A 26,258-nucleotide genomic window follows, 5' to 3' on the forward strand; every position below is an offset into this window, starting at 1 on the left:
TAATGTAGAGTACTCGGTCGGTAATGCAGAATACTCTGTCGGTAATGCAGATTGCTCGGTCGGTAATGCAGATTGCTCTGTCGGTAATGCAGATTACCCTGTCGGTAATGCAGATTGCTCTGTCGATAATGCAGATTGCTCTGTCGATAATGCAGATTACCCTGTCGGTAATGCAGATTGCTCTGTCGGTAATGTAGATTGCTCTGTCGATAATGCAGAATACTCTGTCGGTAATGCAGATTGCTCGGTCGGTAATGTAGAGTGCTCGGTCGATAATGCAGAATACTCGGTCGGTAATGTAGATTGCTCGGTCGGTAATGTAGTTTATTTACTATTTGTATTCGACTGTTGCATATCTTGTCTTACATGCAATTAAATGTCTCGATGTTACTAGATAAAATACGTTAACATTTAGTTACGATAAAAAAAGTGAAATATTTATCGTAAATGACTAATAATACAGTAAAATCCCAATTTAATAAGATTCGATTTAACAGAATTCTTAATTTATGGGTCGTGAGATGAATGATAAAATAAATAGTAAATGATTTTGCTATGCTTTTCATTTAAAAAATAAAATGTTTAGAGACAAAACTGAAACCAAAAATTTCCGTGTTTAGTCAACAAGTCGGTCTCATGCCATTTCGGTCGGATTTAAATCCGGTGATTGAGGAGATGTATTTATAACTTTTGGACAGTTGTGGAACAACTATTTCTGTACAACTCTTGATTTGTGCTTTTGATCGTTGCCTTGGTAAAATTGAAATCTGTTAAGATATTCGAACCTCATCTCATGGACATTTGGTTTTGAACTACTTTTCAATTTATGAAAATATATTATTTTATTTATATTTTGTGCAACGAATTTCAATTTTCATTAATTACAATAACTTATATAAGGTGTATGCATAAATTTTATAGGTTACGTTTAATGATGGAAAACGATATACAGTAGAGGAATGTAATTCTACGCAACTGCTTACAATAAAAAAGTTATGTGACTTACAATTAGCGGTTAAAACGATATGGGACATTTAGATGTTGAAAGAAACTCAATTTTATTCATTATTACTTGAAAAAAAATTCCACTATCCGTATCGCCATTTCTAAAGTAAATGTGTTGATGTTGGTGTAAGTGGTTAACGCATTTAACTAAAGCAATTGACTGTTCAGGAAACGAATGATGCTGATTAAAAATTCAAGGTCAGATACATTATGACAGTGAACAAACTCAATCACGTTCGTGAATTAGTTATTTGTAAACTAAAAATGTGTGTATCATTTCCTTCATTTCATCGTAATAATTTATAATACGATTACAAATAAATTTAGAACAATTAGCGAGATTTTGACGAAGCATTAAGTTATTGAAAATTTTAAACTCTGTGGAAAAAGGATTGAAAATATCCATCAACAATGTTTTTGTTAGAAAACGTAGTACACACTTTCTACGACAAATGCATATTTATTAACAATTAAACGTGATTATGCAAACAATAACAGGTTAACACAGTAACTAAATCCATGTACTAAATCCATATTCAAAGATCTACATATAGTGCACTAAATTCATATTCATGAAAACAAAACATAGTATACTACAGAGATAAAAGAATTAACGTCACATTTTCGAGTGAATTAAAATTAAACGTGTATACATTATACGTACATCAGGAAATAACAATCCAACACGTACAATCTCATTACGTAAAATAAAACCGTTAATCGATTCGAGTTGTGACAATTTATCAAAGAAGATACGCAGCTACATTAACGTACGTGTATAGTAATGATATACACATTGTTATGAGAATAAATTAAACAAGATAAACGCAACTTACGTATTTGTTATTCCTGGAGATCAACAGATGAAACGTCGAAGCATTCGCTTTTTTTTTCCTTCAGTGAATCGGAAAAGACATTCGACGATAACAACGAAACACAAACATGAATCACTTCTACGCGTCAAAAAACTGTTTGAGAGAATCACGATAACTTCTTAGTATTCGAAGGGTTTGATGAACGTATGTAAACCTAGAAGAACTTAGTTTGCTTTTTCCACTGAATTTCTGTGCAGATACAAGGTCATCGTGTTATAAATTAATGATATACGTATACGAGAAAAGAATCTGCACGTGTACGATTACTATAAAATTACTGTTTAATCTGTGAAACAAGAGGAGAAATTTCGATGATTAAACGACCGCAATGCACTAATTGTAAAAGCACACCGCACAAAGAACTTTCAGCATGCTGGAGCGTATTGCTAGCCACTGAATGTCACTACACGTTCCAGCCACGATACGTGTGAATAGGGCCGTAGTTATGTTTTCGGGGGCACCGGTGAAATCTCGAGTCACTGGATCAATCTCTTCCAAACGATAAAATCATGAATCAAAATGAATTTTTGCACGAATCGATGAAGAATAGTAAATTCTGTCTTTAAATTATTTTCTCGATTAAATGATGCAATCGCAACGAGTTCAACAGGGCGAACTTAAATTTGATTTTGTTTGCTTAAATTTTTAGGTGAAAATATGCATCGATATGCGACACTTTTTAACACTTGTTATTATTACAATTTATACGATTGTAATTTAAAATAAATAGAAAAGTGAACGAAAGGGTAAACATACAGTCAGGCTCATAAGTATTCGTACCCTGTATGCTGTACCCTCTATTAAATATAATAATTGGTTTGACGTTTCCAAATAAATGTTTCATTATAAGTATATATGTATGAATAAACTTTAGACATGTATATATTTATAATGAAACGTTTATTTAGAAGCATCAAACTTATTATTTAATTTAGACAAATTTTGTCAATAGGCATAGAGGATACGTACTCTTATGGGACTGTATGTAAAGTATGTATTGACAGAGTTGATGTAGCTGATGTTAAAATGTTTGGATAATGTGAAGTGTTTCACCTGTGACTTTAACCAACTTTAACACTACTGGGAATAAAGGAGAGCCACAGCAAGAACACCATTGGTCGAATACGGCGATGACGATGCGACGCGTCGCACGGCCGGCGCAAGCCCACGCCTGTCGCTCTAATGAAAATCTATACCGTGCAACCGTGCAGCATCACCACCGATATACCCTTAAAGCTTAAACAAATTAAATAATTAATAATTTAATGCGAATAATTAGCATTATAAATCTACTTAAACATTGTGAATTCTATTCAGAAACGATCGATTTTACTAAGAAAATATCTCTGTCTTCTTTGAAATTATAGTATCAACTGTAAATTCAAATATTTTAACTTGTGAAATGCTTCATGAAATAATTTACAAGTATTCGTTGTCGGTACAGTTAAAGTATAAAGTTCAGATGAATTAAACAACTAATCATGCTTTAACGATCGATTCTTCTAAAAATACGTTCTTGTTTTCCTCGAAATTATAGTATCAGTAAATTGAAATTGTTTAATATATCTTGTGAACTGTATCATGAATGAATTCACTTCTTGATATAATATAATGAAAAATTCATGGAAAAGTAAACTCCTACAATGTTAATAATAAAATTCCCAAGAAATAACTTTTTCTTGCTAGTATATGTTATTTTATTATGTTACACTAAAGTTACATTATAGACAAATCTGTCCACTGTTTCTATATACATTAAATGTGCGTTTAGGAATGAACAAGAAGAACAAATTAATAAAAATTGATAGGAAAGTAAGATACATCAATGTCTACGAAAACATTCCCAAGAAATAACTGTTTCTTGCTAGTATATGCTATTTTATTATGTTACACTAAAGTTACATTACACAGAGACAAATCTGTTCTCTGTTTCTTTTCAGGGTATCTCAGAATCAGTAATCAACCGGAAGGAGGGGCGGGAGGGGGGGAGAGAGGCGTGGCTACGCCGGGACCTAGCATAGCCAGCCAGTCCTGGCTCGAGCCAATGCTCTCGCGGCTGAGCGCGTACTATTCGGGCGCTGTGATTGGTCGGTGGTTTTTCGTTAATAATTCATAAACGAAGCACCATTCAAAATTTTTGCAAAGGAAATTGTTGTTCAGAATCGTCTCAGCTACCCCTTATTTCCGGTTCTTACACTAATTCTAGGATAACCTGTATACATTAAATGTGCGTTTAGAAATGAGAAGAATCCGAGAAGAATCCACTTTAATAGAAAATCTTGGATTTCGTTCGAAACTATTCCTAACTCTTCCCATTTTAATTAAAATCAAAATCACTTTCCGTGTTTGAAACATTCCGTTCGATCGTGCTGTCCGTGTCGGAATCTAACAAGGACTTTATCACGTCTTTCTTTTTCTTTGGTTCGTTTTCGGAAGATAATTGTCTACTTTTACTCTGGCTCTCATCCGGCTTTTCTAAAGCTGGATTTTCTTCCGTTTCTTGACTCTTTGGTTCCTCGTGTTGTTCCTCGTGTTGTCCCTCGTGTTGTTCCTCGTGTTGTTCCTCGTGTTGTTCCTCATACTTTTCGTTTTGTCCTTCTTCCGTCTTTCCGCTTTCCTCTTCTTGCGCGACCTCTGTCTGATAAGGTTCGTAGGATTGGTTTACATCGGTTTCGTATTCTTTATTGGGATCGTACTGTTCGTCGTAAGTGTAAGTATATTGTTGATTCGCGTCTTCTTGGTATTGGGCATGAGGATCGTGTTCGTACTGATTCTCAGGATTGTTGGCATACTGATCGTATTGTTCGCTCGCGTACTCTTGGTACTGTTTATTCGGATCTTGCACGTATTCTTCGTTCCCGTACCCTTCATATTCTTGGTGCTCGTTATTCGCGTACGACGCGATTTGATCGTAATTAAATCCCTCGTGCGAATCGCCGTACGTTGCTTCAGGGTTCTCGGCATAATTTTGGTTAGATTCTCGAATGTAATCTTGATCGTTACTCTGTTCCTCTAATTTCGCAATTTCCTGTTCGCCGTGACTCGTTTCCTCTTCCTGGTTATTAGCGTACTCTTTTTGTTCCTCAAAGTTATCTTGAGAGAATTCTACGTTTCGAGCCGTGCCATCTTCGTGCTTCGATTCTTGATCTTGCGAAGCGAAAATCTCCCCTGCTTCGGTTTCATTTTTACCAATATAAGCTTCTTCCGTGTTAAAACGTTCAGAACCCTCTGCCTGTGATTGATCTGCCTGTGATTGATCTGCCTGTGAGTTTATATCATTCGAATCTGTTATTTCCATCTCTTCTCCGAGATCTTCATCTCGCTCTTCTGGTTGGCCTTCCACAGCATCTGCTTCGTTTTGAACTTCGATTTGCTCTACATTCCCGTCGTTAAATTCTTTTTCCACAGCTTGTTCTTCAATTTCGCTAATTAACTCCATCTCTTTGACTTGCTTCTCAACGTGATCCAAGTTCCACGGTTCCAATTCTTCGGGAACGTTGAACGAGTGTTGCTCTAGGTTCGTTTCCTCCGCCATATAAACGTTATCTCCTTCGCAGCGCGTTTCCTCTCGCGGATTTCCAGATATACCATCCTCGCCATTCGGTTCCACGCTCTTCGATGCGACATATTCGCCTTCTTGCGCCTCAGGTAATTGCTCGCACCGTTCCAATGTACGAACGCCACCTGGGTCATCGATATACTCTTTTTCAGGCTTTTCGATATTTCCACGCAAATCTAATTCTGGATCAACTGACGCGACATCGCTGCTAATTTCGTCTGTTACATCCGCCACCGATGTCGCGCGTCCTTCGCGCTTACCAAAACTCTCGGCGGAATTTTCTACCGAAATTGGCTTGTAGGTTCGCGTGGTTCGAATCGATTCGAGATTTCTATTTTTATCATCGCGTTCCCTTTCGCCATTTTTAACGTCCGCCGTCCTAACCGCGAGATCATCCGCCAACGCTAAAACGTTTTCGACTCCCCTGGAAAGGTTTCTCTCTGGTTTGTCTTGGATAGAAAATTCGTCGTCCAACAAGCTCCGCTCGTCGGCTTCTTCGAAACTCTGTGCATCCAGGTCGCGATAAAGCTTTCGAATCTTGTCGATGTACCTGTCCAGCTCGTTTTCCACGTCCTCCGTTGCTCCGTATCTGTCTTCTTCCAAGGGAACGTGCCTTGCACTCGTCGGCGATCGATACGCGTTATTTAAACGTTTTGGAATAAACCGTTCGTTCCGTTTTGTTGCGTAACTGCCGTAGGATGACTTGAACGGAGGAGAGTCGGATATCGGTTTCTGGCGATGTTCGGAACTTGTCAACGAATTACTCAAGTAAATAGAAAGAGGTTGCCTGGACGACAAATTCAGGCGTGCGTTTAGCAACGACGTATCTGGCACGGTACATTCCGTTATTATCGGCGTGGTTCGGAACCCTGGAGAAGTTACGTTGTCGTTCTTACTCGGATTACTCGGTAATTGCTTGGTACTCGTCTGTCGAAGAGATTGCATTACCAGCGATGGACTGATGCAGTACTGAGAGGTCGTCGGGGTAGTTCGATCCCGAACTATGCCCACCGGTTTGTATCGCGATACATTATCATTAGTATATTCAGGTGTCACGAGGTATGGCATGGTTTGACTATGGCTTGGTTCCGTTCGTCGAGGCGAGGATTTATTAAAATCCTGAATGGCGTTTCGGTTTGACGAGTCGATTTGCGAACGAGGCGATGCATTTGGAAAGTTATGAGAAACGAGATGCGCGTTGTCGTCGTAATGCTGCCTTTGCCGAAGAACTCGCGGTGAGAAATTCGGAGATGGTAATCGTTGAAGTTTTTGGTGTACTTGCAGAGGACCGTCGTTTATCTGCTGACTCGACGTTCTTAATTGTATAAGATTCTGTTGGTAATCAATGGGATACGTGTCTTGCGTCGATTTAGTCATTCTTGAAGGAGAAACGATCGTACTTGTTTGAGGATTGGACAGAAACGTTTGCGACGATGAGATACTTCTTACTTCCCGAGGCAAACTAATCTGTCCCTCGATGGCATTACTTCCCAAGTATTTATCTCTAATTGGACCAGTCGTATCGTTATCGTCGACGATACTTCTTGGTGGGCTACGAACAGCGTAAATTTGACGAAGGTACGCTTCGTATTGTTTCTGAAAAATAACGAGATATTCTACGTTCCAACGCTTGTCTTCTTTTACGTCGCTCGATTTAAGTTACGGGAATGTTCCGCAATTCGTGGCCAAAGTAGAATAATAATTTTACGTTAAAAAATAAATAAGCAAAATTGATTTATTAACGAGTTACAGCACTTACATCTTCGAGCAGCGATATATCGCTCCTTGGCGCTCAAAGGGTTAAAGGACAATCAGATTATTATACTGCATGAGAATAATCGGTACGCAGACATTTATGTAAGTACACTTAATTTTAACAAATTTATACATGTATATATTGTAGAAAATGTATACGTATACATTAAAAATATATTTAATATACATAAAATTAATGAAAACAAAAAAATATATATATATATCTTTCATTAATTTTATGTATATTAAATATATTTGTAATGTATACGTACATATTTTCTACACTTTAATGCATCTTTAATAATATACATATTTCTTTAATTTCAAGATTTATATAACATAAATAAAATAATTAATATGATGTAAATAAATTCTCCTGTTAACCATGAATTGTGGAACACCCTTTATGCATTACGTTTACGTAGTACGACTGTATGCCACCATAATGGATAAGAATGTCTTTGAAACAAAGATCAAGTGAATCATAAAAGTTGTAATAAACTTATAACAATAGCCACACAATTTTTCAGTGTAGACGATAAGTGATACAAGGAAACGTGAACGACTGAATCGCGATAAAGCATTGTATAAATAGTGTTATGTAAATTGGAGAAGATAAGGGAACTCACTCTGAGAACATTAAGTCTATTTGTTTTCGAAGTCATCAATGCAAGACTATTGTCTACTCTGTCCAATGCTTCGAGAAGTTTATAGTTTCTTTCGTCCCTGGTACGCTGTTCTTCTAAAAACTCTATGTACCTCAGACGCAATCGATTTATGCATGCATCGTGCCTGTAATATTAATAATTTTTATGAATTTTCAATGGGATTCTTTTTTCATAGATGCAGGTAAAAAAATCGTGCAAAGAAGATTCGCCTGGTCCTTATTTTAATGATTTCGATTAAGCTCTTAATCGTAACATTAACATGTGACCCAAATTCTCCAAAGTTTCAAACGAAGAATACGTACAATTTTTTCAAATCGATTATTAAAATAATATTACAAAAATATCTCAAGTAGAGTAAATAACTCCGTATTTTCTGCACTGATATACAAGGAAATAATCAAGATAAAAATTTGAAATTTTTAGAGCTTATTTCTATTACTATAAGTAATAACTCCGTCAAATTTCAAATCGTTTCATCAATTTTTACCGAAGTTATAAACAAAAAAGTAACCGATCGACAATAATTGCATGTATTTATCGTTTCAAACATTCGAAAATTTAAAAACTCAAATTTTGCAAGAGTTTTCTTTTTATGTATTTACGAGTTACTTGGACAGATGGGAGAAGGGGGGCGAGGGGAGTGGAACATAAATTTCAAAAATCATCAGATTAAGTACATAATTTTCATTTAGTCCACGTGAAAAAAACTTCCTTGTCATAAACAATAAATTGTTTCTATCTAAACGAAATAATCTAGGGAAACGATGCTCGTGCACAGGAAGCATTTTCAACGTTCAAAGTTAAATCTACTATAATTCATTGAAGGCTTGCACGATCGAAGAACATTTCGTGACATTGGCAAAAGGTTTCGTCTTCGCTGTAAATATAACACACAGACACGTACAGGGTGTTCCGTATAAAGTATCATAAACTGTATTCGTGAAAACTGATTAAGATTTAGGGGACTCCCTTTTTCCTTCCAACAGATGCCACAAGAAAATTTTGTCGCACACTGATAGATTAACTCCTCTATGCCATTTAGCTGTAGCAGAAATAAAGTCGATATGGTTCTTAATTTCTAATGTACAGGGTGTCCCAAAAATGTTGTAACACCTTGAAAGGGGTGGTTCGGGAGATGATTTGAAACAACTTTTTCCTTAGCGAAAATGTTGTCCGAGGCTTCGTTGAGGAGATATTAACGTAAAACACTGACCAATCAGAGCGCGAGTATGCCGATGGAGCGCTCGCGGTAGCGTATGAGCGCGGCCGCTTAGCGCGTAGCCTTCGCTACCGCGGTCGCTCCAACGGTATACGCGCGCTCTGATTGGTCAGTGTTTTCCGTTAATATCTCCTCAACGAAGCCTCGGACAACATTTTCGCTAAGGAAAAAGTTGTTTCAAATCACCTCCCGAACCACCTCTTTCAAGGTGTTACAACATTTTTGGGACACCCTGTATAGTTTGAAACACTTTATACGGGACATCCTATATAATACGTACATACAGATCGCAAGCCATATCAAACACGAACACTGCAGTGCCAAATTGAAACAGTGTCTACGGTGTCTACGTAGTCTCCCCCCTTCTATGTGTACGATCGATGCTTCACTGAGACGTATTTCGGAACGTAAACACAGAGAACGTGGAATTCGTGTCCGAAACAAATTGTGACACAAGGCTTATATTTGCGTATATTGATTATGGCATTCGCTAAAACTAGGTCGCTCGCAAATCAACGTATAATCTCCAAAATGTTTTCGCGTTATTATTACCCCGAAAATGGAAACAAAGTCGATAATACCGACTGTCTAACGAATAGCAGACTGAAAACCATAGTGTTGGAGAAATTCAAGAAAAAAAATTAAATAAAATTAGATGGTCTGTGAATTCGTACAATTTTTTTTATCGAGACGTAAAATCGTGGTATAGCACAATTCCTTTTTTTTTTTTTGTTTACTTATGCCACTGTGATTCTCAGCCCGCCAAATCGCAATATTAGTCATGCTTTGAAACGTCAAAGTGTTGTTTCTAAAAAACGTTCTTCGAAACTTGATTTCTTTATAATTAAGTTGATAATTGCTGGTTTCAGTTTAAATAAAATTTAGATTCACTCGAATAAAAGAGTTAAGGATAATTTAAACTTGAAAACTCACCTATTACGAGATTCTTGTACAAGTATTTTGAATCTCTCGTCTAATCTTATCCTTTCTTCTTCGCTGTAACGATCGTATAACATCAATTACATATCTTTCTATTTAAGGGAGAATTCTGTTTCTGTTGTCAACAAACATTAACTGCACTCACCTTTTTCGTAATTTTTCCTGCAATTCCAACATTTTTTTGTAATAATCATGACTATCGTAAAACGATGTCATAGTGCTGAATTCGACTAACAGTTAATCAAAAAAGAAATCGAAGTAATCGATTATATCGACGTTCGATATTTGGCGGTCACGACCGAAAAAATTGTATACCAAACCGAAATCTTTTTTAAACAATGTTTATGAACACGAATATAGGAGAATGTACAAACAATAAATCTTGCACGAATATCGCACAATGCTTCGCAAATAAATATTGTTTCCAATAATTATACATACTTCTCGTACTTTTTAATGATTGAAATTAATTTAATTAATGTAACGAAATTAATACCGATTTAGGTGAAAGAAACGGTTACTAAATACGCGAAACGATGCCTGAAGACAATTTACTTTGCAAAATCACGTAATAATAGCAATTGCTACGGTCTTTCTTTATGTAGACCCAACGAGCAACTGTCGTTACTTGACGTCGCGCAACACGGTAGGGCTGCGACTGTTTCACCAGGTAAACACGCAGGTGTTGTCCCTACTCCTACACTAACAACACGCAAAAAGAATAAAATACATATAATACATAACATTCATATCTTAACTTCATAATTGGAACTGATATAGACAATACAAATTTCCATTTTATCAAGTTCACATGATATACATACAATACCTAACCCTCAATTTACACGGTACTATTTTCATACGATTTCGTTTTTCCACTATTTTGAAAATAACAAATTTTCAAAAATACAAATAATCCAAAACAACAACTTAAACTTGCGAATATATTTTTTCAGTCATCTTTTGAAACCGTTCGTTTGTCGGTATTGACATTAATCCTGAAAAAATGAATCCCCCTTTTTTGTACTTAAAAAAAGCAAATCTTTAGCAACAGAAAGTGCAATAAGGTTCGCTTAATTTATTGGAGTTAGTAGGTTTAATAGATTCAGTCTATTGCATTAACAAAAATGTAAACACGCACTGCATTGGGATGCAAAAGTAAATGTAATAATACCAATGAAATTCAATTTTTTAGGTAAGTGTAAAACACCTATTATTAAATTCGTGAACGTAATTGGAAGTAATTCGAAGAACTAGTGTATATAGATGAATAATTATTTTGAAATATATATTTATAGATTTCCACTAGATATCTGTGGGACAATTCCCCAGAGACTCTTTATGTTACTAGATAGACTTTTGTGGAAACACAGCTTTATAATACGCATAGAAACATACTCAAAAGGCCAGACGAAGTTTTGTTGAATTTTGTTATAGAAGAGTACTCTGTGATATGATTTGTGAATCAAACATTTGTACCTATCTGAAGTTCACTGAAGTTGCCTTCGCACACGAAATCGAATAAACAAATGACATTAAATGTTTTCGAAGTAAAGCATAGGTAGCTACTTACCTTTTATGTATGTAGGAAGATAAATATTACATTTAAATAAAAGCAGTATCCTATTTTACGAAAATGGTAAGAAATATACTTTTACTAAATACAAAATTTTGTTTACCAAACATCAAAGGACTCAAGAAATTGTTTGAATTTAACGAAATACTAGTCTATTTGCTGTTTAATGTTCTTTATTACTAAAGAATTTATAACGAAATAATAGAATTTTTAATAATAATCGAATATAGTGTTTAATTAATTTTTTTTTTACAGGATGTTCAAAGGCATTCTGTACATACTCTTGTATTTAGATCTTTAAAAAGAACACATGATATGTTTTTGTTAAATCAAGGCACTTTACCACCTGTGGATTCTAATTTGTAAGTACACTTTACATACCTGGTGAAAATGAACATTGAATTCAAGTGATATGCTAATCCTCTAGGCAAAAAGTGAAGAAATCTGTAAAAGCAAAAGACTGTTACGGCCCAGTATTAGAGCGTGTTAGAGATAACAACATAATGAAAATACAGAATGAAAATGAAAATGCTGATCCTCCACCACCAGGCGGTATTTATTTATATTATTCACATATGAAGACTATTAAGGAAAACCAAAAAACGTCTAAAAATGTAACTTGTTTTCACCTATTTATAACCTTCAACATGGTTTTCTCTTAATAGTATTCAAATACATAAGCTTATTTGTTTTATTAACAAAAATATAACTTATAGATGAATCTTTTGGAGGTAGTAATAATACTGCAATTGTATCTTACAATCCTATGCAAAACAACAACTCAATTATGATGGCACAAACAAATTCTGGAAGTAATGTGGTTAATAATACTGTAATGGTACCACAAAAAAAGACACCTTCTATGGCAAAACCAAAGTGGCATGCACCATGGAAACTATACAGAGTTATTAGTGGTCACCTTGGTTGGGTAAGGTGTTGTGCTGTAGAGCCAGGAAATGAATGGTTTGCTACAGGTTCAGCGGATAGAGTAATTAAAGTAAGATCGTGGTTATATTTGATATTTTGCCTCCATATAATATACTATTTACTATGATAGTATATTTTGTTTTTATTGTTTCTAAAAAAATTCTAGATATGGGACCTTGCAAGTGGTAAATTAAAAGTTTCTTTGACTGGCCATATAAGTAGCGTTCGTGGACTTGCATTTTCTCAACGACATCCATATTTATTTTCTTGTGGAGAAGATCGACAAGTAAAGTGTTGGGATCTTGAATATAATAAGGTTATCGAGAATTTTAAATAATTATTTTTAATATTTGTGACAATTTATGTTTTATGACTACAAGTATGTCTTAATTAACAGGTTATAAGGCATTATCATGGTCATTTATCAGCAGTGTATTCTATGGCATTGCATCCTAGTATAGATGTTTTAGTAACTGCAGGTAGAGATTCTACAGCGAGAGTATGGGACATGCGTACTAAAGCAAATGTTCATACCCTTGTTGGCCACACTAACACAGTTGCTAGTGTAATTTGTCAAATAGCTGAACCACAGGTAATGTTTACCTAGCATTTTTCATTAAAAAAAAAATTGAAGCACAACTATATCTGCCTTTCTCATATTAGATCGTTACTGGAAGTCATGATTGTACCATAAGATTGTGGGATTTAGCTGCAGGAAAATCCAGAGCTACTTTGACAAATCATAAGAAAAGTGTAAGGGCTGTGACTTTCCACCCATCATTGTATGTATCTTTTATAAATTCTTTACCATCTATATCTGTATCTCATTTATTTAATTCTTATTGTTTGTTAGATATATGTTCGCCTCAGCTTCTCCAGATAATATTAAGCAGTGGAAATGCCCAGAAGGAAAGTTTATACAAAATTTATCTGGTCATAATGCTATAGTTAATTGTTTAGCTGTTAATGCTGATGGTGTCTTAGTTTCTGGAGCAGATAACGGTACTATGCATCTTTGGGATTGGAGAACAGGGTAAACTGATATAATTACGGTATCTCATTTTAATTTTAATATTGCTTACGAAAACATTTATAAACTTTAAGGTATAATTTCCAACGTTTGCAAGCTCCAGTCCAACCTGGTTCAATGGATAGCGAAGCGGGAGTTTTTAGTATTACATTTGATATGTCGAGTACTCGAATGATTACGACAGAAGCAGATAAAACGATCAAAGTTTATAAAGAAGATGAGACTGCTGTAAGAATAAATAATTTATTAAAAAATAATTATATAGTAATCAATACATATGATTTAATTATTTTTTTATTTGCATTTATCAGACTGAAGAAACGCATCCAGTAAATTGGAGACCAGATATAATAAAACGAAGAAAATATTAAGCGTCTTTAGATGTAATAAATATTATTAATTTCAAAGTTCTTCATCCAAGTCAAACTCTTCTTCTGGAAAATCTCCCACTTTTATATGTATTGGTTTTATAAATCCACCATAGTTTGGCAAACATTCAAAATACTTTTTTCCATTAACACTAAAATGAAAAATGTACCATATTAGCAGTAAAATGTGTAAAAATATAAAATACATAACATAATATAATTTGTAATCTTACGTTCCATTATTTTTACCAAGTGGTTCATCATATTTTACACCGATCCACCAACCTTCCTTAAATTGTGTTTTACCTATAAATGAAAAACTTTATATATAAAATTTAACTGATATATAACTGAAAAATAAATTAGAATAAATTATTGCACTTACCAACATACATAATGGTAGCTCTACGTTTTGGTTGATTTGGTACACAAACTTCACAACGATCACCAACTTTGCATGATTGAGCTGCTGCTGCTTCTGCCTCTTCTTCTTGCCGTTTTTCCTCTATTTTTTTCTTCATTTTTTCTTCATCGTACTTTCCCAATTTATTTTTCTCCAAAAATGCTTTCACAGTATCTGAAATATATAGAAGTTATATGTACTAATATAATTTATATATAATGCCCATATATAGTGTTACAAGCTGTATTTCAGAAACTATTAAGGATAAAGATAAACTTCATTCTTTTGTTCTGCAGAGTGTTTGGGAACTGTTTAAAATACACTAAAATTATCTTACCTGGTCTTTTGGCATATTCTTCTTCAGATATTTCAAATTTGTCAATATTATTAAGACTTTCATCGGTACGAGAAAAATTGTCTATTATCTAAAGTACCATATAATATTATCATTAATACATATAAAATTCAAATTCTATTTAATAATAGCGATATTAATTCGTTTTACATGCACTCGCATTCCATCATCAATTGGGTATGATCCTAAAAGTCGTTGACCATCGTCCAATTTACAAATTAATTGATTGTTCTTATCATATACTTCAATTATCATTGTCAACGGATTTCCACCAGTTACAAGTTCCAATTTTCCCTGTATAGTCGAATAAAAGTATATAATAGTGCAAACAATAAATAACAACAAAAATAATCGTCACAACAATCCTACCTTAAATTCATCAATGGTTATTCCTTTCTGAAATCTTCGTTCTACGCAATATGACTGCTGATTAGAGTTAGTAATAGATAAATTTATAAAATCGCTTGTCACTACACCGTAAGCACTCATCTTGACTTCAATTTAAACGAAAGTGTCAGTGTATCTTTTCGTCAACTTTGGAGCGGGTTGTGGCGGATTGCGTTGTATATATATATATATATATATGATAGGTGATGATAGGTTACTTAGGTTATAATACTTAAATACTAATTTTACAAAATAATTAATTTATTAGATAATGACAATTACAATTTCGATAGAAGATATCATATTATTTTATGTAATTTATATATTATATATAACAAGTGTACATAGTAAATGCTATAGACTACTTATCAATCGTACGAGTACTCTTGCGGAGCGAACGAATCGGTAAATCGTTTGTTATGATTTCGTTCCCTAAACAAATCTTTGAAGTCTATGGTGAATTTTAAAATAATTCAAATATTTCTGAAATAAATAAATAGGTAAGAAAGTTCATGTTTGGTCAACCTGATTAGTTTAAATCCCACAAAGTACACAAATATTTATATTATTTTATAAGTATTATAATACATTATATTTACTCATTCTTGATTAAAGGTATGTAATGTAGTACCTAAATGTTACACGTCTGATAGATGAACTTTGCACATAAAAAATTTCAAATATCATTGGAAGGAAATATTATTTATTGAATGTTCTTTTTCCTATTTTCACATACAAAGTACTGTTTTTTTTTTTTTTACATTAAATTGAATTTACTATTTCATATTCCAAAAAAATATTTTAATAGCACAAAAAGAAATTACACTGTGCGAGTCTCTTCAGTATTATGTTAATAATATAAATAACAGTATTTTGCAATATCAATATTGCATTTTTATGTTTAGAACATTCTACATAATAGTAAATTTATTTATTTGAAAATATTTTGTAATTTATGGAAGTTCCTGCAATCTATTTAGATTTAGATCGTTCACAGTCAATAATTATTCATGTAGGTAATTATTTTATAGAAGCTTGGATGTTAATATTTCATAAACCATTTTGTTTCGAAAATATGGCATATCGTCTTGTGTAAATGTGATTTTCCTATTTGCACAAATATATTCAGCAAACATACAAGAAAAAACACCACAATCACTTCCATTCATTTGCTGTGGAATATTTTTGACACACTCCAACTTCCAATTACTTGTATCATAATGTTGTTTCTTTTTGTCTAAGCTTTCATCTTCTAAATATTGACGCAAGGCTGATAAACATTGTGAATTGCTGCCACACATACTATCATAATAACGAATAGACTTATCTCTAAAATCAATTATCGACATACACCAATGAACACCTAGATGTACAGGAACAACTACAAGATCTTGTGCAAATATATCAATTTTTCTCGTCCACCGTTTTAACGATGCGTGACCACCCGAAACTAATTTTGGATAGAAAAATGTATTCATAGCATGTACTTTTGGATACTTATCATTACTGCTTCTAGCTATTAATAAGTTCATATAAAAATTGATTACTTCATCGTTTAACCAATTTAAGTCAGCTAATGTATGAATGTCTTTCCTTGTAATTCTTAGGCCAAAACCTTCGACAAGAACTTCGTCTGGTGGTCGAGGAAAAAGTGCATTTTTTACATCTTGTAGCATTTGTTTTGTTAAAGTAGGCAATGTTTCATCTGGTTCTTCGCTTTCATCCAGGACAGCTTCGCATAATTTCATAGATTGAGCTAATTGCTCTTCTAAAGCAGCTTCTCTTGCTAAACGATTATGTCTAGACAACATATACGTTAACTTTTTAAGCTCTTCTGCCTCCTTGTAACGTCGTTCTATTCGTTCATTATACCGTTTTGTTGTTTGAGGTACAAAGTCATTCCTGAATATAGCTCTAGCTGCTAATTGGTCTCGTAATGAATTTGTTGCTACAGATTTAATACATTTAGATGGAACTGATTTATCTATACTAACATTTTTTTTATTAGACTGTGTTTGATCACAAATGGAATGTATTGCCATATCTTTTTTATCGTTATCCAGATTAATAGTTACTATTTTATCTTTTTTATCTTTATTCTTTTTTTCTCTGTAATGAGTATTCCAATGCATTTGTAATGTTGTGCCATATTTTTCGGACATTTGTTGAGGTTTAGGAGTTGATGAACCAGATTTTTCTATATCTATTATTTCTACCACTTCTGGTGTCGGTACTTTTTCTTCATGTTTAGTACATATAACATCTATCCTACGTGGGAGAAAGTTTTGTAGTAATTCATCGTATTGACTTTTTTCTCTCAAGCGATGAGTGTTGGTTAATGTAGGACATCGTTGATGAGTACCATTTTGTACTCTACTTAATTTATCATAACACTGATCAGGTTTAGACATGGAAAAATGTGATCCGTAACAAGTAAATGGTTCTTCCCTACTACTGCATGAACCGTTCAATCTACTTGACGATTTAATGGGAGACTGTTTACGGTTAGTTACAATTTGGACATCATCACTGTCACTGTCATCTTTAATTTCGATGGATTCTTCATCGTCGTTCGCAGTTTTATAGTCACAACAGTGTTTTTTTGGAGTAACAAATTCTTTTTCTATACTAACAGAGGCTGCCCTACGTTTCCTGGATGCCTCATCTACCCATTCAAACAATCTTTTTATAAAACTAAACATGATTACTATGGGAAAATAACTGTTTACACCGCAAAGCCCAAATAGTTTTCAGAAGTATGGCCATCCAATATAGTATAAATTTATAGGTTTTTTATTTTCCATGTAATCCTAGAAATTATGTTAGACATTTGTTAGATGTAAGAATCTATTAAAACCTACAATTAAACCCTTAAATCAATATTCAAATTTTCATAAAAGAATGGTTTTTCAAGTACGGATACTTACATCATATATATGGAGACACTTAAGTATGTAATTGCATAAAATTGTGATTGATAGCCACTGTATTAAATTTATCAAGCCAAGTAACCTAAAATCACATTTGTATTGATTCATCATACTGTAATAATACAGTAAATATAAATGTAAACATGAACCTTAATTGACACTGAAAACTACATCATAGATAAACCAAAGGATGTACATATACCTTTCAAAAAATACTAACCTGATATGATTTTATGGAAGGTGTAATTTGATACTAAGTATTCCGATATTTTACATTTTGTAATCTCCCAAGGAAAAATGGAAAAATTATATACCCTATGAGCTTCACATACAAATTTAAACATAACAAGTAATAAACCGTGTGTTTAATTCCATTGGTATTAACATGAAGTATGGATTGACAACTCCCGCGTATTTTGTGGAAAAATTGAACGCCCTTCGGTGTCAGTTTTAAGAACTACATAAGACATCTGTACTGTTTTATGCTTCTTCACGCCAAAGATATAATTTGATTTAAATTGATTAAACCATTGTAAACAATGAATATAATCTAATCTATATTTTTGTATCATTCTAGTATAAGTAAAATTCAGAAAGACATATATCGTAATTTTATATCATATTTGTATGTGGCGGGTAACAAATGTAGTACGCATGCGTTTTTGAACATATTTCGTATTCCATAGAAAATTTTAACATCTTTGTATGTGGAATTTGGATACATTTTGTTGTTGTTTGTAATGTTTGTAACTTATTGAATATTATAACGATAGCAATAAGATTGATATACACATTATTAAAATATAAAAATAAGAAAATTTAGAATTGTAATCGAATTTTACAGTTTCACATTGGAATGGGTAACAATTGTACATTTCTAATCGATAAAGAAATTTCGAACGCAACGATATTTTTATTATGTATACATAAAAATTATACAAATTCAATAAAAGTAAACAATAATTTGATCTAATGAGTGATGCTAATCAAGGGTTTATTGCTGTGCATGTGGGTATGTTATTAATTTTCATGAAGCTTCGTATTATTTCAACAATAGAATAATTATTAATATCATAATTGTTGATTGTACATTTTATTAGGAGCAGGACGACATTCGGAAACTCTTAAGGAAAAATATCAGAAATTATGTCGCCAAGCATGCAAAGTAGTAAGCTGTATTTGTTTTTATGCGTATTACACCCTTTGTGCTGAAACCATGAATGTGTAATTTAATTAGTTCTAAAATTCGAATTTAAAAATCAAGGTTAAATATATATAGTCATTATTATTTAACATTACTTTAGTGAAAACTTTTACATTCATGGTTCTTGTATAATGGGAACGATGGATAAAATTGTAAAAGTTTGTGTTTAACCAAATATAAATATTATCATAGGGAATACAAAATTTAAAATGTGGAGGAAGTACATTAGATACAGTAGTGGAAACAGTGACTATATTAGAAAATTCTCCATTAACAAATGCTGGGTTTGGCTCTAATCTTACTTTAGAAGGAACAGTAGAATGCGATGCCAGTGTTATGGATGGTACAACATTACAATTTGGAGCAGTTGGTGCAGTTAGTGGAATAAAAAATCCTGTTTTATTAGCAAAACGTCTTTGTGAACAACAATCGATTAAAATTGCATGTGGTAGAATTCCACCAAGGTAAATTGTTATGTTTAAAACTATAATATGATTGTATTAAAACTAATAAAACAACTGCTTATAATTATACCATATATTAGTTTTCTAGTTGGGAATGGAGCACATGTATGGGCACAAGAAATGGGAATACAAACTTTACCTCCAGATCAATTAATTTCAAGTAAGCGAAATAAAATTATATGCAACATAGAGAAATTTTTAATTACATTTATTCATTGACATTTTAGTGAAAGCTCAGAAGTTATATAAACACTATAAAAGGAAAGTGGAAGATTCTAACATAGAAGTTTACAATGTAAGTGATTTTTTATTCATATTTTTATGAACCACTCTAATAGTAATACGGCTTTACAATAATTAAAAATATAGTGTGTTAAAAAAAGAATGGATACAGTTGGTGCAGTATGTGTTGATAAACAAGGAAATATTGCTGCAGCTTGTTCCAGTGGTGGCATAATTTTAAAATACCCAGGAAGAGTAGGACAGGTACGATATTTTTTAAATACCATGATTGTTTATTACTTCTTACAAGTCTCATTCATTTATATTTTATTGAAAAAGATAAGATAATGTTATTGATATCTAATTTCAAGGCTGGTGTATGGGGATGTGGTGCTTGGGCATACAAAGATAAATATTCAATAGGAACATGTACATCAGGTTGTGGAGAACACTTGATTCGGACTTCATTAGCGCGAACAGTTGCAGAAGCTATTTCAGATAGTCCTTGTCCCACTACCAGTTTGCATACCGCTATGAAAGTTGATTTTATCGGTGAGAACCCGTAATCACTTTATTATTATTTTTCAATATGAAAAGTTTTCTTTATTTCAATATATAATGTGATTAATAAAATGTACTAATGTAGATTGATAAAGATTATCCTTTTTTTAGAGTCAAAATTTCTATGTGGACTTGAACAGAAACTCGGAGGTGTTATTGCTATACGATACGCAGCACAGGAAGGATTAGGAGATTTCTTATGGAGCCACTCAGCCAATTCAATGATAATAGGCTATATGAATTCTAGCGAACAAACACCAGTGGTATGTTTTTCTTGGTTTTATAGATCAAAAAAATATAAACAATATTTATTACATATTACATTCATTTTTACGTCTTCAGAGTCACATGTCCATTTTGCCATCCCACGAAGTTGGAAAAAAAGCAGTGGTTGAAGGAATATGTTTTAAAATTGGTGACAATATTGATAGTTGAAAATAGTGTTAATAACATACAACTAAAAGAAATTTCACCAAGATTGGACAAAGATATAAGGAGTGTGGAAGAAGAGACTCTGAATTTTATATTAATAATTCTTTATGTACATGAACTTAGAAATGAAAATTTCTTATTAAATAACTGTAACATCGGAATAAAAATATTTATAAACTTCCAATATCATTAAACCTCTTGAGCTTTTCAGGAAATATATCTTTGAACAAAACTGGATCTGCGCGAAATTCGACTGATTGTAGTGGCATAGATCCGTAAATTGAAGAGAATCGGTTTATGCATTGCGTACGTTCCATCATATGCGTTAAATCTGCCGAAAGCATTTCGGTGTTCGTACATTCTGGACATCGAAATTTCTTTTTCGGTGTTACCTATTACAAAAATGATTGTTCGATATTAAATGTATTAAATATTTAAAAGGAATTTTGATAAACATACCTTTATTGGTGCTTTTCCTGTAATATTTGCTACTAAAAAGTTCATAGCTATATCTTCACAATTCATATGTTCATCAACCCATTCTCTTATATCACCTGGCATAGCAGTAATATACATATAATTCCAATACTGAAATATTAATAAGTATAATAACATAATTTATTATATTTCATTATAAATAAAAAATAAAAAATATTATACTTCATTTTTATCAAGATGCTTGTAAGAAGGATATTAAGTAATAACATAACATTTTTTAGGAGTACAAAGTGTAATTTTCAGGAAAGGACTAGTATTCAGGAGTTGATGGACTGTGTTCTAAGGCCTGAAATGAGAATACATTAGACATTAAAGTTTCTTAAGTAGTAACGTATGCTACATTTGATTACTTTATGATGAAATGCAGCTCCAGTTAAAACCATAGAAATGCTATTAGTCCATTCACTTTCATATTTCCAACAATTAGTTCCATTATCCCATATGTGAATTCGAGAAGGAAAACCAACTATTCGATCTGGGAACTCCCTCCAAACCTATAATTATTTCTTTTTCACATGTTTTCTGAGTTTTTATATATATAATTATTATGAACAAACCTCGTAAGCAAATTCTACTTCATCGGCAGTCAACATTATAATATCATCATCTATCGATAAGACTGCTTCAGTTTCAATTTCATCATAAGGATAAAATCTGTTAGATAATTTATTTTCTTTTGTTTGTATAATTTTTAATGGTTTACTCAACTTTGGCCATTTAGATGCTATAGTATACAATTTTTTTAAATGTGTTTGTTGTTTCATTATTTGAACATTTATTGAATGGTACAGTATATTACAAATTTAAACTTACAGTGTGGTGGATCTTTATGTTGATTGTTCCATATTACCAGAACTTTAGACAAACTTGGTACTTTAACAAGTTTATTGATCAAGAGAAACAACAATTCCAATCTATCATACGTTAGAATCACTGCAGTAAACCCTCGAGTTTTTGGTGCAGTTGCAGGTAAATAAAGTGGTGATGTAGTATCCTATATGTATAACATAAAATTAATTGTTTGTTTAAATCTATTAATATTTTATTAACTATTATAATTTATACTTTCCTTGTGTGGTGGTACGTTCCAAAACATATAGTTTTTAGCTAAATGCGGAAATACACGATCTGTAAGTATTTCTAGTGTAGTTAATGTTATTTTTTCCATAGATTGAAAATATTTCTCATAAAGCCATGCTCCTTGTTCTCTAAGTTCTGTAATTCGTTGTTGAGATACTTTTTTCAAAACGGGTATCATTGTCAGAACATCTACTTCGCGTATAAATATAGCAGCCCTTGATAAAAAATAGGTTTATTAGATATAACTTATTGAAGTGTTCTTATTCTATGTGACAACCAATAACACAATTGATTTTTACCTGGTCCAATCAATCACACCATAAAAAGGCATTATAAGAGAATCAGCTATAATTACAGGTATACTACCTGCTGCCATACATTCTAGAAGTGTACTCTGACCAAGTCTTGCACCACGAATCACTAGACAAAATGTTGCTGTCTAACAATAATAATAATATAGTATAATAAACTTCATCTTGTGCTGTATATTTACGATTATGCTGTTATACTACTCCTTTAATATTTTATTTACTACATACTTGAAGTACGCTGGGATATTTATAAACATCTTCACCTGTACATCGAACTGTAGTATTCATAGAGGTATAATGTAAACATGGACCTAATATTAAAAGATCTTTTGGCGATATAGACTTAATTTCCATTAAATCTTGCTCAAAAGCAGAATTAATATTAATCTGAGATGAAATAACTAACCACATCCTAAAAAAATATAGTTAATAAGATGAGATACTACGAACAAATAAAAGAATATTATATGCATTACCTTGTATTATTAAAATATGGTTTAAAATTGTTTGTAAGAGAACTATATACTGGTAAACTAATATCAAAACCAAATCTATAAGTTAATGATGACATTCCTGCACCTGCAATCATTGCCTTTCCAATGGGTACATCAATGATTGTACTATAATCTGGCACACTTCCAGGTACCATATTAAATATAAGATGATTTTCTCCATTATTCCAACTGAAATTCATAAAAGTTATAGCAAACATATTTTTTTAAAGATAATATATAATTAAATGAGACGCACAATGGCAAGGCCTTCAGAGCTTGTGATACTTCATGCAACTTCAATCGGTTCTGATTTAATGTATCAATTGAAGGAATAAAAATACAAGCTTCATATGGATTAGGTGTGTAAAATTTACTTGAGATGATGGTACTTAAAATTTGATAAAATTCTTTTGTCATTTGACTTGTTATAGGTCTTTCTGAAGCATCCACATATATTTTTGGTGGATAAACATATACTAAAAGTTTATTTCCTTGACTACCGCAGCGATAAACATTAAAACAACCAAAATATGTACAAGAGTAATTTGTAATATCTGCTATCAGAGAATTTGCATCCAACATTTGTACATGCAAAGAATTTAAGTCATTGAGAGATATGGTATTATGTACAGAATGTTTCTGTGTGTTTCCAAATTTGAAAATATGGTATGTTGCAATTAAAATAATGAAAAATGTAAATATTAACAAACATATCACAAAAACATTGTGATAATGGTATGAGATTCTATTTGTTTTATGGGACATTCTTGTTATTAGTACCATGTTCACTCTTTTTATTTCATATGTGTTGACACAATTATGTGTCACTTATTTTAATTGTACATTAAAAAATATGAAAATGCACAGAAAGCACGACACGTTTATGTATAAAGTAATTAAATTCGTTTCATTAAGATAGCAACACTGTCTTTATTTATTTATTTCTTCAGTCAGTTTGTGTGCGTGTATATACATAAATATATTCTCTCGTTCTCATTAATCTCAACCATTTTTAGGTTATATTTTGATATACCAATTTATTTTTATTTGATCACTATTTCTAGTTTTAATAGATCAATACATTACTCGTGTGGAGATATCATTTATAGTTTACAGTATTCAATTTTTTTAATTATTGAAAAATAAAAGATTAGATGAATCGTATGTTTACAGGTGTTCGTATCATCACGATTGGACCAATCAATTGGTCACGAATTCACGATTGATAATACAATGCTGAATGGAAAAGCTGAATGGTGCTGCATACAAGTTCACGTCGGTGGAACTATTTGACAAGAAATATGTCAAATTCATACTAAATTTAGTGTTCTAAAGAGGTTAAGTTTCATTTCAATGTTAGATCTAACAACAAATTTGTCCACATTTGGATACAATAAAGTATATAAATACAAGTGATTTAGAATTTGGTCATTTCAGAACAGTGAAGAGAGGTTAAATTTCAGTTCAGTGTTATATCAAATTTTTCCATATTCGGATTGAACACAGTAAATTATATAGAAGTAACTTAGAATTTGGAAATTTCAGAGTAATACTTTTTAATATCCTTCAGATATTGTTACGTACTGTTCTTTCATTACATATATAACATATAATGAATCCCTTAACGTAAGTGCTTCTGTTTTATTTGTAAAATGTAAAAAATGTAATTGTGAAGAAGAATGTTAATTGTGTACAATATTTTCAGAAATGTAAAAAATATACAAAAACTTGGAGAACAAGAATTATATGGTAACAGAAAAACATCTTGGCATAACCAATACAAAGATAGCGCTTGGATTTTTGTTGGTGGTTTACCATATGATTTAACAGAAGGTGACATTATAACCATATTTTCCCAGTAAGTTCAGCCAAAATATTTATTCAATCTAATATCCAATATGTAAGTCATTATATAAGAACATAGATTTATTCAGAAAATATTAGTTATACTATTATATTATTATAGGCATGGAGAAGTGGTAAATATAAATTTAATTAGGGACAAAGATACAGGGAAACAAAAAGGATATGGTTTTTTGTGTTACGAGGACCAAAGAAGTACTGTATTAGCTGTTGATAATTTTAATGGCATTAAGGTATAAACATTTGTTACTTATCAGTTTTACTAAATTATTTTAATTATATTAAAAATTTCACGATTTGTAAAAATGTATGGAGTAATTGTTATGATAATTACATTCCTCAGATTTTAGGTAGAACAATACGAGTAGACCATGTAGCAAACTATAAAGCACCAAAAGATTCAAAGAATATTGATGAAGAGACTAAACGACTGAGAAAAGAAGGCTGTGCTCCAAAACATTTTTAATTATTAATAACATCACTATTTTTTATGTGTAATAAAGAATCATTGTTTCATATAAATCAAATTTGTATAAAATATACAAGGTGTTTAACAATAGGTATTCAAACTTGGAGGAATAATTATACATAACAAAATAAGGTCGAAATCAAGAATGAAAAAATTGCATTTGAATTTGAAAACAAATTTAATCACTCCTCAAAGTGTTGAGCATCTATTATAAAGTAGAATATAGGTATCACATAAAACCGAACAAATATATTTAAAAATAAAATATGTATTTTATGACTTGTACTGGACTCCATATCATTAATCACTTTTATTTATTCTACATTTCATTTTAATATTCATACATGAAATTAGTTCCTTTAATACTTTGTATATTTTATAAATTTTACATAGTTTATCCTTTGATTTGCTCAAAATAATAAATATGATTAAAATAGACATATTTCACATTTAAAATTAAACATTTTTAACTTTTCAGGTTTATGACATATAACTATTAAAATTAATTTTGAAGTGGATAATTATGCATACAAAATATTAATAAAATGTAGGCAATAATAATAGTACTTCCTATTTAAAAAAAAATATATTCTAGTATTATATAACTCTGGCAGTACTTCATACATATTACATTGGATAATTTTCAAAAAGATTTGTTTAAAAC

At 32.0% G+C, this 26,258-nt stretch overlaps 8 protein-coding genes across 12 annotated transcripts in view; 3 read left to right on the forward strand and 5 right to left on the reverse strand.

Moving 5' to 3' along the window:
* LOC128885137 (AMP deaminase 2) overlaps positions 1-2,373 on the reverse strand; it is a 23,626-nt gene extending 21,253 nt beyond the window's left edge. The window contains exon 1 of the mRNA XM_054138974.1: positions 1,842-2,373. The gene's annotated coding sequence lies outside the window, so the exon portion shown is untranslated. The remainder of the gene's footprint in view (positions 1-1,841) is intronic.
* Positions 2,374-3,553: 1,180 nt separating this feature from the next.
* On the reverse strand, positions 3,554-10,673 carry LOC128872702 (putative uncharacterized protein DDB_G0271606). The gene is made up of 4 exons (XM_054115669.1): positions 10,166-10,673; positions 10,015-10,077; positions 7,824-7,986; positions 3,554-7,035 (listed from the first exon to the last, which is right to left on the reverse strand). Exons 1-4 carry the CDS (start codon positions 10,234-10,236, stop codon positions 4,198-4,200), a joined length of 3,135 nt encoding a protein of 1,044 aa, XP_053971644.1. The 5' UTR covers positions 10,237-10,673; the 3' UTR covers positions 3,554-4,197.
* Positions 10,674-11,406: 733 nt separating this feature from the next.
* Positions 11,407-14,148, forward strand: LOC128872708 (pleiotropic regulator 1). The gene is made up of 10 exons (XM_054115681.1): positions 11,407-11,659; positions 11,852-11,958; positions 12,024-12,148; positions 12,313-12,593; positions 12,690-12,839; positions 12,921-13,115; positions 13,187-13,305; positions 13,377-13,556; positions 13,628-13,781; positions 13,865-14,148. The coding sequence occupies exons 1-10, from the start codon at positions 11,657-11,659 to the stop codon at positions 13,922-13,924; spliced, it is 1,374 nt and encodes a 457-aa protein (XP_053971656.1). The 5' UTR covers positions 11,407-11,656; the 3' UTR covers positions 13,925-14,148.
* Positions 13,781-15,661, reverse strand: LOC128872711 (tubulin-folding cofactor B). Its single transcript, XM_054115685.1, has 6 exons — positions 15,049-15,661; positions 14,830-14,973; positions 14,662-14,749; positions 14,307-14,498; positions 14,155-14,227; positions 13,781-14,073 (listed from the first exon to the last, which is right to left on the reverse strand). Exons 1-6 carry the CDS (start codon positions 15,166-15,168, stop codon positions 13,956-13,958), a joined length of 735 nt encoding a protein of 244 aa, XP_053971660.1. The 5' UTR covers positions 15,169-15,661; the 3' UTR covers positions 13,781-13,955.
* A 150-nt stretch (positions 15,662-15,811) lies between these two features.
* LOC128872705 (sentrin-specific protease 1-like) lies at positions 15,812-18,421 on the reverse strand. 2 transcript variants are annotated; one of them, XM_054115673.1, is made up of 3 exons: positions 18,217-18,421; positions 17,994-18,078; positions 15,812-17,876 (listed from the first exon to the last, which is right to left on the reverse strand). In XM_054115673.1, exon 3 carries the CDS (start codon positions 17,766-17,768, stop codon positions 16,092-16,094), a length of 1,677 nt encoding a protein of 558 aa, XP_053971648.1. In that variant the 5' UTR covers positions 17,769-17,876; positions 17,994-18,078; positions 18,217-18,421; the 3' UTR covers positions 15,812-16,091. The 2 variants fall into 2 exon arrangements, with proteins under 2 accessions (XP_053971648.1, XP_053971649.1); XM_054115674.1 differs by having other exon boundaries at positions 15,812-17,923.
* Positions 18,422-18,708: 287 nt separating this feature from the next.
* Positions 18,709-21,020, forward strand: LOC128872709 (threonine aspartase 1). The gene is made up of 9 exons (XM_054115683.1): positions 18,709-19,008; positions 19,097-19,164; positions 19,393-19,664; positions 19,745-19,824; positions 19,892-19,959; positions 20,034-20,150; positions 20,258-20,438; positions 20,559-20,710; positions 20,790-21,020. The coding sequence occupies exons 1-9, from the start codon at positions 18,969-18,971 to the stop codon at positions 20,880-20,882; spliced, it is 1,071 nt and encodes a 356-aa protein (XP_053971658.1). The 5' UTR covers positions 18,709-18,968; the 3' UTR covers positions 20,883-21,020.
* Positions 21,021-21,049: 29 nt separating this feature from the next.
* Positions 21,050-24,445, reverse strand: LOC128872703 (exostosin-2). Its single transcript, XM_054115670.1, has 10 exons — positions 23,519-24,445; positions 23,245-23,451; positions 22,997-23,180; positions 22,757-22,896; positions 22,445-22,672; positions 22,191-22,369; positions 21,935-22,101; positions 21,728-21,871; positions 21,339-21,467; positions 21,050-21,271 (listed from the first exon to the last, which is right to left on the reverse strand). The coding sequence occupies exons 1-10, from the start codon at positions 24,043-24,045 to the stop codon at positions 21,050-21,052; spliced, it is 2,127 nt and encodes a 708-aa protein (XP_053971645.1). The 5' UTR covers positions 24,046-24,445.
* An 11-nt stretch (positions 24,446-24,456) lies between these two features.
* LOC128872713 (RNA-binding motif protein, X-linked 2-like) lies at positions 24,457-26,214 on the forward strand. 4 transcript variants are annotated; one of them, XM_054115689.1, is made up of 5 exons: positions 24,457-24,599; positions 24,700-24,888; positions 24,968-25,120; positions 25,229-25,358; positions 25,469-25,879. In XM_054115689.1, exons 2-5 carry the CDS (start codon positions 24,875-24,877, stop codon positions 25,589-25,591), a joined length of 420 nt encoding a protein of 139 aa, XP_053971664.1. In that variant the 5' UTR covers positions 24,457-24,599; positions 24,700-24,874; the 3' UTR covers positions 25,592-25,879. The 4 variants fall into 4 exon arrangements, with proteins under 4 accessions (XP_053971664.1, XP_053971663.1, XP_053971665.1 ...); XM_054115688.1 differs by having other exon boundaries at positions 24,486-24,599; positions 24,684-24,888; XM_054115690.1 differs by having other exon boundaries at positions 24,498-24,599; positions 24,705-24,888.
* The last annotated feature ends 44 nt before the right edge of the window (positions 26,215-26,258 follow it).

Source organism: Hylaeus volcanicus, chromosome 2 (assembly GCF_026283585.1).
Source record: "Hylaeus volcanicus isolate JK05 chromosome 2, UHH_iyHylVolc1.0_haploid, whole genome shotgun sequence".
NCBI lineage: Eukaryota > Metazoa > Arthropoda > Insecta > Hymenoptera > Colletidae > Hylaeus > Hylaeus volcanicus.

Coding starts and splice junctions, on each gene's coding strand:
- LOC128872708 (XM_054115681.1), top strand. Junction 11,959..12,023: donor CCACCTGTGGATTCTAATTT/GTAAGTACACTT, acceptor CTAATCCTCTAG/GCAAAAAGTGAAGAAATCTG. Junction 12,840..12,920: donor GGGATCTTGAATATAATAAG/GTTATCGAGAAT, acceptor CTTAATTAACAG/GTTATAAGGCATTATCATGG.
- LOC128872702 (XM_054115669.1), bottom strand. CDS start 10,236: ATGACATCGTTTTACGATAGTCATGATTATTACAAAAAAATGTTGGAA. Junction 10,078..10,165: donor CAGGAAAAATTACGAAAAAG/GTGAGTGCAGTT, acceptor CGATCGTTACAG/CGAAGAAGAAAGGATAAGAT. Junction 7,036..7,823: donor ATAGACTTAATGTTCTCAGA/GTGAGTTCCCTT, acceptor GTTATTTTTCAG/AAACAATACGAAGCGTACCT.
- LOC128872713 (XM_054115689.1), top strand. Junction 25,121..25,228: donor ATTATAACCATATTTTCCCA/GTAAGTTCAGCC, acceptor ATATTATTATAG/GCATGGAGAAGTGGTAAATA. Junction 25,359..25,468: donor ATAATTTTAATGGCATTAAG/GTATAAACATTT, acceptor TACATTCCTCAG/ATTTTAGGTAGAACAATACG.
- LOC128872705 (XM_054115673.1), bottom strand. CDS start 17,768: ATGTTTAGTTTTATAAAAAGATTGTTTGAATGGGTAGATGAGGCATCC.
- LOC128872709 (XM_054115683.1), top strand. CDS start 18,969: ATGAGTGATGCTAATCAAGGGTTTATTGCTGTGCATGTGG. Junction 19,665..19,744: donor TGTGGTAGAATTCCACCAAG/GTAAATTGTTAT, acceptor ACCATATATTAG/TTTTCTAGTTGGGAATGGAG. Junction 20,439..20,558: donor TATGAAAGTTGATTTTATCG/GTGAGAACCCGT, acceptor TCCTTTTTTTAG/AGTCAAAATTTCTATGTGGA.
- LOC128872711 (XM_054115685.1), bottom strand. CDS start 15,168: ATGAGTGCTTACGGTGTAGTGACAAGCGATTTTATAAATTTATCTATT. Junction 14,499..14,661: donor AGAATATGCCAAAAGACCAG/GTAAGATAATTT, acceptor TATATATTTCAG/ATACTGTGAAAGCATTTTTG. Junction 14,074..14,154: donor CTTGGTAAAAATAATGGAAC/GTAAGATTACAA, acceptor TTTTCATTTTAG/TGTTAATGGAAAAAAGTATT.
- LOC128872703 (XM_054115670.1), bottom strand. CDS start 24,045: ATGGTACTAATAACAAGAATGTCCCATAAAACAAATAGAATCTCATAC. Junction 23,452..23,518: donor GCTCTGAAGGCCTTGCCATT/GTGCGTCTCATT, acceptor TATGAATTTCAG/TTGGAATAATGGAGAAAATC. Junction 22,370..22,444: donor AACGTACCACCACACAAGGA/AAGTATAAATTA, acceptor ATACATATAGGA/TACTACATCACCACTTTATT.